Raw genomic sequence first — 12852 nt, 5'->3', positions numbered from 1 at the left:
CGCACCGCTTGGGAATGGCGGCTTTTCCTGCGGAGCTGGCCGGACAGACGGCAGCGGGGGAGAGCCGAGGTCGCCGCTCTCTGCAGCGTGCGGGGTTAAGGCAGGGCTGCCGCAGAGACAGAGGTGTTGGGTCGCAGGAACCTTCCTGCTGCGTTGCCGTGAGCGATCCTTTCATCTCCGTAAACTCGTTACTACACTCGCCAGCAGATGGTACATCAAGAAAAAAGTTCAAAGACTATTTAATCTTCTATTTATATCTGTTCTCCTTATTCCTACTGTACTAATCATCAATTCTGGAGCCTATATGAAGCAGATATCTTGTCTAGCTCAAGCAGGAACCCAGTTCCATTTTTCTGTGATGGTTGCAAAACATTGAGAGCAGAATAGAAGATTTAACATCTGAGAAATGACTGTTTCTAGCCACTGCCCTGGATTGCCACTGCTGCCAAAGTAGGTGCCGAGTGTGCTTTTGAGCATACTTAGACTTTAAAAGAGAGAGAGTTTTGGTCTGAAACACATTGTGCTTGGTCCTTGCTCCAAGCCAAATTGTTTTATGGGACTCTGAGCAAAATACGTTTGTTCAGTGCGTTGTTGAAGTTTGCCATCCTCATGGGTTTGAGTATCGGTTAATTTTGGCTTTAAAAGTTGGCTGTATTCCTCCTTGAAGAAACTGCATTTGCTTAATACTAAAATCAGTATTGGGTTTTATTTTCAGGTTTTCAGTAAAATAATATTTTATTCCTTTTCTGACATTTTTACCTTGGAAGATTAACTCCTGAAAGGGTTTTTGTTGTTGTTGTTGGGTTTTTGGAGGGTTTTTTTGTCCTATCTGAATGCGGGAGAGCTGATGAGGCCAGGGAAACAGGGAGGTTAGGAGAATCCCACGTCGCTGCGACAGGGAGGGCAACGAACTGAACAAATTTCAGGAGGAATTCCCGGAGGACAGAGCTTTCTGCTGCGGCACTGCCCGGACCTGTCACCCAGCGCAAGAATTGTCTATTCCTCCTCCTGCAAACAGGATCCTTTGTTTGCTCTCTCCTCCTTCTTAGTATGCCAGTCTTGTCTCCCTCCTTAATTGCTCAGGGCTCCACGGGAGCCATTAAAGCGCCTGTGAAATCAGGCTTGCACAATCACTATAAACGTCTATCAGGCGGGGCCTGAAATCCACTTGTTCGCCCCCAGACCATCACAATGATAAATATTTCACACCTGCTTGTGAGAAACCTCGTCCCTATCCTCACGGAGGGCTCGATGGTTCTTACGGGGCCCTTCCAACTTGAGATATTCTATGACCCAGGCAGGGTAACGAGCAGCACAATGTTTTATTTCCTTCTGAAATGCCGTGGATTTCGGTTGGCATTTTTCCTCCTGTGTTTGCCTCTCCCAAGGAAGACTCGGCGGGATCCTGATGGGGAGGGTCAGTTGTGACCTCAAGTGTTCGGGGTGGTAAAACAGCCCAGGCTTTGCAGGGCTGGAAGGAGCGGGTTGTTGGGAGTTGTGGCTATGCAGAAGCTCTACGCTGTATTTCAGGATCCAAAAGACTAGTTTTTCCATCACCATCTCATTTCATGTATAATCACCGGGCTCTTCTGCTTCTTGTTTCTTGCAGCAACAAGACAAGACATCATCAAACCTCCACGAAGCCGCTTCGGACTGCGTGTGCTCAGCTCTCTACGCCATCGAGAACGTGGAGACGAACCTTCCGCTGGCCTTGCAGCTTTTCCAGGGTGTCCTCACTCTCGAGAGTGCCTACCACATGGCTGTAGCACGCGAGGACCTAGACAAGTAAGTGAACTTGCAGCCGTGATGTGCCCGGAAAGGAAGGAGAGGTACAGTAATGAACTGTCACGGTGTCTGTCCGCAGTTATTTTTGGAATCCGTGCGTGCAGCACTCTGAAGTCTGTTATGCAAATAAGTATTTGTTGAAGACAAGGGAGCTAATGACTTCCTCGCCCTTGGTGCACCGATCTGTGCTCCAGGCGTGTGCGCTCAGCTCAGGCTTTGGCAGAGAGTTAGACTGGCACCAGACTCGGCTTGCTGGGATGCTTGGTCTTCCTTGCGGTGGGCAAAGCCCAAGGGAAGTGTCCTGAGGCGCAGCTGGTGCGTTACCAGCCTTAAAACAGAGCTTAGAAGTGACCTGTTGCTCCTACTGCCTCCTCTCTACAAATGTCCATACCTGGCTTGGCTATTCCCCATGGAAAGAGGACTAGATGTGCCGGCTGGGTCATCAGCCCCTCATTCTTGACTTAAAGAAACTGTAGCCTTTATACCTTGATCAATCACATTGAAACCAGCGGTTCACGCACGTTGGCTGCTACGAAACGTTGCCGCTCTGATTGGAAACCCTCTGATCTCCAGCCTCGGTTGATTCAGGGCCAGTTCATGCCTATTCTCTTTTGCCAACATTGTCTTAACTTGAATAGCTCCCCAGCTGGTGCTTATTCCCGGATGGATTGGTAGGTAGGAAGCAGCCAGCCTCGAGTTTGTGTAAACAAGCCCAGCTCTTTCAGTCCTGTGAGACGGCTTTCTTTTCCCTGGGTGATCTTTAGTGTTCCCATTCTGAATTTAGCTTCCTTGAGCGCCAGGGCCTGAGAGGTACGTGCTGCTCCAGGAGGGACCTCGCTCCTGTGTGTTGGCATCGTGGCATCCCTGTGTGCAGGGAACGCCTCGCCTGACATCGCTTGCCTTTCTCATGACCTTGCGGTCTCAGTGTTTTGGTCATCCCGTGACTGATGAGCCCCTCCACAAGTTGTCAGAAGCGGACAACTTTTCCTCTTCAAATACAGCTGGTTTTCATTCTTCTGCACGGATACTGCGTCCCAGCCTTATCAGTGAACACCATGAGCGCTCGCTCTTCCTTTTTTATGTGGCTGTGGCTAATGAGCGGAGGCAAGATCAGTTGTGAGATTGATCTGGAACCTCCCTAGCACCAAACCGGTATTTCCTCTTCAGCGCAGGCTGCTAACCACCCCGCTAGCCAACTGTTCATCCCTTCCCTCAACTGTGCTTTATCCAGTTTAACCAGCTTCTGTGTGACACCATGATCTCCTCTTCTGCTCCATTTCTCCTGTTTTAAAACATTGCTGATAAGAATAAGGTGGGTCCAATCTATTGATGGTAAACCCCTGTTGCGTTTAGCCCATTTCCCTCCAACGTCCATGTGTTTGGAAAATCATCTAGGAACTGGCTTATGCTGCTGAGGGCAGATTAATTGGCCTGTATTTGCCAGACCCTCTGTCCCCGTTGCCAAATATGAGCGCGTTTTGTGGCTGTGCCATTGGTGGAAACCGCAAGACCCGCAGTGAAGCTGTAGGACGCGTGTCCGGTGTCCGATTTTTGACTCCTGGGATGGCAGTTAGCCAGTCCCCGCTCCTTCCACTTGGAGGTAAGCAGATCTTCGTGTCTAAATAGCCTCCTCACTCCTCCTGCCTTCGCCCTTCCTATTCGGCCACAGCGTTGAAAACTGATGCACATTCACCTCGTTTTAGCTGTGCCGCAAATCTTCTGTTGTGCCGGTGTCTTCAGCGCGCAGCAATTCCACCGGCTGAAGAACCCTGTGCTGTTTTTGTGACTGTCCTTGGCAGGGGCCGGCGCGGGTTTGGCTTCTGGCAATTCTCCCTTGATCTCTGCTCATCTCGCCTTCCAGAATCCAGCTGTCTGCTTTTCAGTCCTCCTCCCGGACAGCCCTTCGGCTGCTGGGAGGCACTTGGCTCACTGCTGAGGCTTTTCAGATGACTTAGGCTCAAGGACTCCACGAGCATCCTCCTCCCCTCGATTCAGCTTGGGGTGCAAAGCCCGGATAACGTATCTGCCTTTGACTTAAGGAAATTCTAAGCCTCTGCCACGTTAAATGAGATTGCCGCAAGCGAAATGAGTAGTTACTCCTCAAAGTTAGCCCTTTTGAAATCGAAAATTATAGCAGCATCTGTTCCTATTTATCCTTCCATTTATCCACTAATAGAATTAGTCTTCAGTTGTCAGGCATGTAAAAGTTTGTTATAATATCCTCTCTGCTTGGTAAGATTGACTCTACGATAGCATCTCTTCAGTCTGTGACTTTCTGAAAAATCTGAAAGCTTTCATCTTCAGGAATTGTCGGGGCACGGTGTAATTAGTAGCATCTGCTTTCCAGTCTCTGTCGGAGAAGGTAGTCTCCCCAAAATGCTTCCAGGTATTGCATAAAGGCCTTGCTGCCAGCGCTGGCGACATCTCGCCCTCTTTGATCGGCTCCCGGGGATACGCTGCGGAGCTGTCGGGTTGTGTAAAGGGTGAAGCCTTTTGGGATTAAAAAAAAAAAAAAAATCTCAGCTGGGGGACTCGCCGCTGTCTTTAAGACAGGCTTTAGGGTGTGTTTGCAGCACATCTCTAGATGCACGCTGCCCTGGGATTTCCTAAGCCTCTCCAGAACAGGAATACTAAAATCAAAGCCCAGGACTAATGGCTTATCTTGTACCTCTCCCCCAAATCCCTGATTTGAGGTTGTTTTATTGGTGAGGAGCAGTCCTTGGTTTGATGCCGCGCTTGCTCCATCGCACCGTGCTGTGGCTCCAGGATGTTCGCTCTTCTCCCTGGTTCTGCAATCCTAAAGCAGAGTAAAGCTAGTGGTTCAACTCAGCCACTTAATTGTTTTTGTCTTAAGAGCAGCTGTGTTTGTACGCAGCGCTGTCCCCTGTATAGGCAATCCTGGGTTTATTTTTAAAGTGGGTTTGTATATTTGTCTTCTGAAACGCGGCGCCTTCCAGGTGCTGAATTAGACTCAAGCTGTTTTGTAGCAGACGTCCTGCACCTTGTCGCCCGGTTTTGGAGACATTTTCTCAGATGCTGTGGGTAATATGAAAATTTCGTAAGATTTGCTTGTTGGAACCCAGTGTTTTCACCTACTTCTGAACAAAGCCAAGTTCCCCTATTTAAGTGTTTCCCAACTGCTGACGGAAAGCTAAAGCAGAAGTCGGTATTTCTCGGTCGAGATGAGGCTCCAGGGCATGTTACCTGCACAGACCAAATCTCTCCTGTGCTGGGATATCTGGTGCGGAAGATCTTTCTGACTTGTGCCTGGTTTTTTTTCTTCACCAGGGTGCTCAATTATTGCCGTGTTTTCACCGAGCTGTGCGAGACGTTCCTAGATAAAATAGTTTGTACGCCGGGCCAAGGGCTAGGTGACCTGCGGACGCTGGAGCTGCTGCTGATATGTGCAGGTCACCCGCAGTACGAGGTGAGTGAGGTTTACCCGTCTTCCTCTCCTCACCCCTATCGCCAAATCTTACTCGATTGGAGTAGAGTCAGTGGAAAAACCTCTCTCTTATATTGCCACGTGGTTGGGAGGCTTCAGTTGCTGTGAGCTGCTGGCCTTGAAACGCCTGCTCTGCGTTCGTGATGCAGAAATCTGGCTGAGCTTCCCTTTCCCAGCGTCCTGGATGTGTGGGACTGCTGTACAGCTCTGAAAGCCTCTGTTCTTTTCTTTCCACATGTTCAACTTAAGCTAAGCTTTGCGGGGATTGCAGTGTAGCTCGTGGTAACTTTGTCCTCCAAGTAAGTTAAATGCTGTTTAGCATCAAAGCTCCCCGACCATCCTCCATTAAATACAGAACATTGTATTTAAGATGCGAGCTTTCCTTTTAGACCCACTTTTTATTCTTCCAAAACTGTTAATTAAATCCCAGTAGCTGATCCCTGGCTGACTTGTGGCTGTGTTCAGCGGACGGAGAGGGGTTGTCCTGCTAAACCTGACACGGGGAGCAGGGAGGTGCCAGCTGGGATTTGCTCCCATCCTTCCCTCCGTGTTTAGGGATGCAGCCGCTGAAGTGATGGGTGGGAGGTGGGTATGGAATGAGCGGGTGCCCTCTCCAGGATGGGGTTTTCCAGAAGTTTTCAGAGCCTGAAAGTACATCAGACCTGAGAACCGGCAGGCGAGTTAGCTAAGAAACGACGGCTGCTGCGATGCAATCCTTCAGGGCTTGTTTGCCATGGAAATTGTGGAGTAACTGTGCTTCATCTGGTCTCTGCGGTGCTCGCTTGGGACTCAGTGCCTCTTTTAGTCCCTTTTCCAGGTCTGTTAAGCTCAATCTCCCTTGGGCATGACCTTGGCCTGTGCCAGCGATGCTTAGGAGGAATTGAAGCTCTGCAGCTGCTCCTGAAAAAATCTGCACTCATTTTTTTTGTAAGTGCAATAACTGCGCTTATAAAGATGCCGTAGGCTTTGGAGCAACATCCCCTTCCAGCCTGAGCCGCTCTCTTGGAGATGTTTGCTGTCCCCCTCGCATTGTTAGCCCAAGCCTGTGTGCACCCCGAGCCGGCCATCAGGATGGTTAGACATTAAATGCCGGGCCCGGGCGGTGGGGATCCGCTCTAGGTGGGCAAACTCTTCCACCGCTGTGGCTCTCCGCTGATGACAGCGTTCCTGCAAGCAGCAAAATGCCCCGTAGCTTGTTGGGGCAGGCTGGGTATTAAACATCTCCTGCTGCGTGAGCGAGGCCAGAGCACGTGCGCAAATCGCATCGGGTCGGGGAGATCGAAATGTATTGCTGGCAGCTTTGGCTGATGTGAAATGAGGTGATGTCCACGCTTTGAAGCAAGAGACGGTTCTTACGCTTCAATGTTAATTTTGCAGAGAAGAGGCTTTACTTCAGAGGGCTGGTGACAGGTTTTCAGATTAGCTCAGTGGGTTTAAAATCCCTTGTTAAGTGACAAGCAGCAGAGGAGATCCGTGAAGCTGGGGGAACCAGTCCACATTTCATCATCGCACGATGAAGCAGCACCGATGGAAATCTGTGGTACCCCACCACGCTGCAGGCACCCCCAGAGAAGATTCCTCTGTTGGGAGCACCAGCAGAGCGGAGAAAAAAAATATTCCGTTGATAACAAGAGGCTGAATTTTTCTTTCTAAACAGGTGGTAGAAATTTCATTTAACTTCTGGTACAGACTGGGGGAGCACCTGTACAAGACAGACGACGCGGTCATCCACAGCATCTTCAAAGCCTACATCCAGCGCCTTCTCCACGCTCTGGCCAGACACTGCCAGCTTGACTCAGACCACGTAAGGCTGCGGTCGCTTTGTTTCCCCTGAAGGCAGCAGGGCGGTGGGATGGGTCCGTCCTCACCGCTGCATGCCGATGGCTCTCTGTAGCTATAGGGCTCTACAGGTAATAGTTCTGCAGTTGCGGTAATTGCAGAGAGAGGATCGAGAGTAATTAAAATTGCTGTATTAAACTTCTTTTCATTAAGTCGGTTCTTGTTCTAACAGAGCTTTCTGGCGTCTAGTTGCTGCGGGATGACCCTCTCCCGCCTCCCCCCAGGCGGTTCCCGTTTTGAGAGCTGCGGAGAAATGTGTTGTCCCCTGCTCGGGGGCATTTTTCTTGGAATAAAGCTTGCACAGCTCGCTAGCCACAGTGCTGTCATCTTCCTTCTTGAAGTCTGGGATGCTTTATCCTTCTTCCACCTCTGCCTATGCTCCTCATCCCCTTGATTTCCATCCCCTCATCTGCATGTCAGAGCAGAGGAATACACAGCGCGTGTTCAGGCTGTTAGCGTTTGCTTTGTGTGCAAATCCCCTTCAGTAGCTTGATCTGGGGAGAGGAGGGCAGAAACGATGGATGTCTTCTTTAAAACGGAACTGCTTGTCTTGTCCTAGCTGTGGGTGAATGGGAACCCAGATTTCTCTGAGCTGCTCTCACCCTTTTGCCCTCCCTAATCTCTGTTAGGAGGGTGTCCCAGAGGAGACGGATGACTTTGGGGAGTTCCGGATGCGGGTCTCGGACCTGGTGAAAGACCTGATCTTCCTGGTGGGATCGGTGGAGTGTTTTGCTCAGGTGGGTTTGCAGGAGCATCATAAGGCACCCTTGGATCCATCGCTGCGCAGGAGGTAGCCAAGCCTTGGTGGCCTTTGGGGTGGGGAGGACATGACACACGTTGTCTCCTCGTGCACAAGGAAGCAACCGTGTCTTGAAGTAGGTGGGGGGGACTGTTCTGGGAGAAGCAGCACGTCTCACATTGGGGGGTACTAGCTGTGGAACGGTACTCTGGTCCCAAAACAGCAGGGTGATCTGTGGAGCGTGAGGGTTCACGCAGGTCCACGCCTGGAGCCTGGTATTTCATGTGTGTGGGAGGAGGTGAGGAGCGCGTGGTGATCTCGCAGGGTGGGATTCGTGACCGCATACCCCCCGAGCTGTGTTTGTAGCTTCTTTTGTGACTGATTCTCTTTCTTGCAGCTTTATGCGACTCTGAAGGACGGGAATCCACCCTGGGAGGTGACGGAAGCTGTCCTCTTCATCATGGCCTCCATAGCTAAGAGCGTTGACCAGTGAGTGTCGACCATCCTGCTCGTGTCTGTAAGGGCTGTGGGGTCAGGCATTGCCTCCAAGTGAGTTTTGCAGAGACACCGAGAATATCCCAAGGATACTCCTAGGAACATGCTTTCCCAGGCAGAAATGTTTAAAAACCGCGCTGTATTTCGGGTCGTACAGACCGTGTACGCCGAGGACTGCAGCAATGCGGTACCCCTTGCTGATGGAGCAGTCCTGTAGCCCAAGGGACTGAGGTCTCTGCTTCCTGGCCAGGAATATGGGTCCAGGACAGAGCTGGGACCACGTTGAAGCAATTGGACCTTCTCGGGTCTCCTCTCTGCCTCCCTAGGGACTTTAGCCCTGGTAAAATAGGATAAGGTTTTGTTTCCCCTTATTTTATCTCCTGAAAGCAAAGCGTTTTGGCTAGGCTAGTTGTTTGGGATCCTTCTGCATCCAGAATGGGAAGAGCCACCTTTTCCCAGATATCTTTAGGGAAGGTTAAATGGCTTTCTGGAAGCGCCTTTCCTCCCCGGTTAGTGGCAGTGGAAGCATCGACAGCTAACGTCCAGGGCGGTGAGAGCGCGGTGAGTCCTCCTGCGTGCTGACAGCCACGCTGATGCCGTGGGACAGCCCGGCTGGCCTTCACCGGGCTGGGAGCACCGTCCCTCCCTTCCCTGGGAAGCTGGGGGAGTCACCACGTTTGCTCGCTGGCTCCCGTTATCTATGTCAAGGCTGCTCTTGCTGATTTTAACTTCAATTTTTATTTCTGCTTTGTTTCTGAGAGCGCCGGCCTCTCGTGGCCTTGCACTACTGGAGCACAGGGGAGTCTGCTCCCCACCAGCGTGTCCCGAGGGGTTCTTGCTCGCCCCACGGCTCTACCGAGCTTGGCTCCGCTCTTGCCATGAGAGGGCAGACGGTGCCGTCCGCCGGGCAAGCCAGAGCCCTGCCACCGACCTGGGCTGCAGGGAGCCCGGGACTCGCCCGGTAGCACCCTCCCACACTGGGAACAGGCTCCTCTGGCTTTCTGCAGTCCCCGGAGGATTAATTAGCTTTGTTCTTGTGCCACAAGCACTCTTACTGGAGGTATTTATTTTTTTCTGCTCCGTTTGGTAAAGCCAGAGGCTGCTGTGCATCTGGATCCCAGCTCCAACAGCCCTGAGCCCCCCACTAGCCCACGTCTCAGATACCCAGCACACCACGGCCGCCGGGTTTGCCTGGCTGATTCTGGGAGTCGATCAGGTTCAATAAAACCAGCCCCTCTGTGGAAATGGTCAGGGAGCTGCCTTGGGGCTAAACTGGCTGCCTTTTTCCCGCAGGGAGAACAACCCGACCCTGGTAGAGGTGCTGGAGGGGGTGGTTCGCCTCCCCGAGACGGTGCACACCGCCGTCCGCTACACCAGCATCGAGCTGGTGGGAGAGATGAGCGAGGTGGTGGACAGAAACCCCCAGTTCCTGGGTGAGTCCCTCCTGCCGCGCCGGCGCGGGACACGTCACCGCTCCACCCTGCGGCGAGCCTGGTCCCCGGGACCCCTCCTCACCCCGGCTTTCTCCTCCGCAGATCCCGTGCTGGGTTATTTGATGAAAGGTCTGTGCGACAGGCGGGGGGTGGCCTGGGGGGGGCTCCAAGGCCATCCACAATATCTGCTCGGTATGCCGGGACCACATGGCTCAGCACTTTAATGGGCTGCTGGAGATAGCCCGTTCCCTCGACTCCTTCACGCTCTCTCCGGAGGCTGCCGTGGGGCTCCTGAAGGGTGCGTATGGAAAAGCTGTCGGTGTTTTTGGGGGTGGTCACTCACCACGGATGCTGCAACCCCATTTTCGCATGGTTTTTCTGAGACGAGAGCGTCTCGGTTTGCCCTGGGGCACTCCACGTGTCCACATTTAGAGTCTTCTCAAGAGCTCGCTTGGGGCAGGAGGTAGAAGGAGATCCTTCCTGGGTTTAGAAGCTATCTCCATCCCTGCTCTGGGCTTGAAATGTGGGAAGAAAACATTTAAAATGCTCACAGCCGAGTTAGCAATGGGTTACTTCTATATCCGAACACTTGGAAATCGGCTGCTGTAAGCACAGGGTGGAAAATTGCAAGTATTTGTCATTTTAGAGACAGTTTGGGCAGAAGAATGTTGTTTTTCAACTCCAACCTGCAGTCGGAGCATTCGCTTCTCACGGGGCCTTTGGCTGTTGGGCATCGTGTGCCTCTTCAACCACGGCTGGTTTCGTGGACGTGCAGGACTCATGTCCGGGCCTCAAAGATTCCTGACGGATTCGAGTGCTTCTGAAACCTTTAAAAATGGAGCAGCTCTGGAGCTTGTGCAAAGGGAGCCTTACTGCGGCTGTACAGTCGGGGTGTACGACTAAAGAGACAAAACTCATGTTTTTTCACTTATTTCCACACCTATCGATGCAGGCAGCATTAGCCACGCTTCTGAGCTGCTCCTTTCCCTGCCACAAAGTATTTTCTCCTCCTTCTTTAAAACAACGCAACGAATACATGAGCCGGGGAGAATTTTCTCCTCCCGGTGTGGTCTGCCAGCACCTCCGACGTGGGGTGGTTGTGCTGCTCCTGCCTTTGAGTGGGATGCTGTGATGTGGCAGTGGGGAGCGGCTCAAGCGCTCGTCTTTGCATTTCATTTTTGTGGGAGCCCTGAAATGCCTTAGCTGCGGGTCGAAAGAAGCTTCCTTGGACCTCGTGATGCTGCTGGGCAGGGGCAAGGGTGCTGCGGGGACACGCCGGGGTGCCCAGGTGTGCTCGTCGTGTCCGTCTGCCTTCAGATTATCCCTGTACTCCCACATGCCAGCATTCCTTCCTCCTTCCCGCCCCGCAGAAAGTATTTCGGTGTCTGGTTTAACCAAAGAGTCGGCTCCAAGCTGCAGAGAACCATCTCCCAGTCTTGGGAAGCAGTCCCAGCCTTTGCCCCGGAGCCGTGCCCTCTCCCTGCCGGCACGCAGGCAGGGCTGGTGGCAGGCTGCAGGCAGGGCCTGTCTGGGAACCTCGCTCGTGTTGTGTTTCACCGACCGCACTCCTACGCCGCATTCCTGTTCCTGAGCCTGTCTCCTCTTGCCTTTCAGGGACAGCCTTGGTCCTCGCCAGGCTCCCCTTGGAGAAGATAGCAGAATGCCTCAGTGAACTCTGCGCCGTACAAGTGATGGCGCTGAAGAAGGTACGTCCCGGTCGGAGCTGCGTTGACGCGCTCCTTGTCTGTCACTGGTTTGGATGGGACGGATCGGAGGCCATCAAGCTGCCGTGGCTCCGACCTTGGCCAGTGGCTTGATCCGCTGTGTAATTGCGTGTCTTCAAAGCCAGAGGTGTATGAGGAGTCCAGGACCGAGACCGTACTTGTCCCTAAGTCTCTCCTGGCTGAGAAACACCGAGCTGGTAGAGCGTGTAATGGGTTAAATGGGAAGAAAACGGTCCCTAAAAATCAGTTCTAGGGAGGGGAGAGGAAGGGAGCCAAAGAGCCTTCCTGAATGCAGCAGGCAGCTTTCACCCCACGTCTCTGGGCTGGAGAACGTGGGAACTCGACTTCCCTGTGGTCCCAAAAGCTCACATTCTGGCTGTCCCAAAACCATGGTGGCCCTGGTGACCTTTCCGTGCAGATCCAGGATAACGGAGAGTAGAAATCTCAGAGGATGGCAGGGAGAGGGAGGGAAGCCTCAAGAAAAGGTCGTCCACGTCCTCTGTCTCTTCGGGATGACCTGTAGCTGCACGAGGGTGGTTCCTGAGAGCTCCTCCTGCCAACGCTGCCCGCTCCTACCAGCTCTCGCCCGTTGGCAGGCTTCTTTTCTACCTCTGGCCCTGCTCCCTTCTCCTTCAGAGACCCCTTTGAGTAGGCTCTGAATGCTGAGGAGGCAAAAAGAGAAGCTGCTCTGAGCTTTCAGACTAACCTACGTGTGGCTGAGGCTAGGAGCTGCCTAGGTCCTAGGCGAGGTTTGAGGAGGTATCTGCTCTGCTTTGGCCCGAGGGGGATGTGAAGGTGCTGCTGGTGGGGTCTGGTGCCCAGGCAGTGTTTATTCAGTCTTCACTGGGAACGGGGCTGCCTGCGGTCCTGAAATCCCATCGTTTTCCCTTGTTTTCTAGCTGCTCTCTCAGGAGCCAAGCAATGGCCTCTCCTCAGACCCCACTGTGCCCCTGGATCGACTTGCTGTCATATTTAGGTAAGGAAGGAGGGGCTGGGACAGCCTGTGCAGGGGGTTCGTGAGCACGTGAGTCAAATCTGCTCATCCAGAGACTTAAAACCAAATTAGTGACGGCTCATTTCCCCCGGCCCCACGAGGAAAGGGCTGGAAGCTGCTTCTGCACCAAGTTCAAGGCTCCCCAGCCCCTCTAAGCCCGTTTTTGGCCCGGTTCTGGCCCCCTTTCCGCAGCCTCGGCGGGTGCTGGAGGTTCCAGCCCGTTTTCTTGGCTTTAAACACAAAACCCGACTGTTTAGAAAAAAAATACCGTTAACCCTTTGCTGCTTTTCACAGACACACCAACCCTATTGTAGAAAATGGACAGATCCATCCGTGCCAAAAAGTCATTCAGGAAGTACGTGCCGGATTCGGGGAAGGAATTTCTGGGGGGGGTTTGA

The 12852-nt window shown here is 52.6% G+C and overlaps 1 protein-coding gene across 1 annotated transcript in view; it reads left to right on the top strand.

Annotated features, from left to right (window-relative positions):
* The window catches only part of TNPO3 (transportin 3), a gene marked incomplete at its 3' end in the record, with an annotated part of 20248 nt that extends 7439 nt beyond the window's left edge, over nt 1-12809 (top strand). Inside the window, 11 exon segments of the mRNA XM_009581284.1 lie at nt 1610-1785; nt 5074-5212; nt 6888-7034; nt 7699-7806; nt 8206-8297; nt 9597-9736; nt 9839-9882; nt 9884-10034; nt 11351-11442; nt 12360-12436; nt 12749-12809. Coding sequence (XP_009579579.1) covers nt 1610-1785; nt 5074-5212; nt 6888-7034; nt 7699-7806; nt 8206-8297; nt 9597-9736; nt 9839-9882; nt 9884-10034; nt 11351-11442; nt 12360-12436; nt 12749-12809 — 1227 coding nt within the window.
* Between the last annotated feature and the right edge of the window lie 43 nt (nt 12810-12852).

The sequence above is a fragment of the Fulmarus glacialis genome, unplaced genomic scaffold, assembly GCF_000690835.1.
Source record: "Fulmarus glacialis isolate BGI_N327 unplaced genomic scaffold, ASM69083v1 scaffold36297, whole genome shotgun sequence".
NCBI classification, from domain to species: Eukaryota; Metazoa; Chordata; class Aves; order Procellariiformes; family Procellariidae; genus Fulmarus; species Fulmarus glacialis.
The sequence above is the reverse complement of the archived record's forward strand: the minus strand, read 5'-3'. Positions and strand labels throughout refer to the sequence as shown.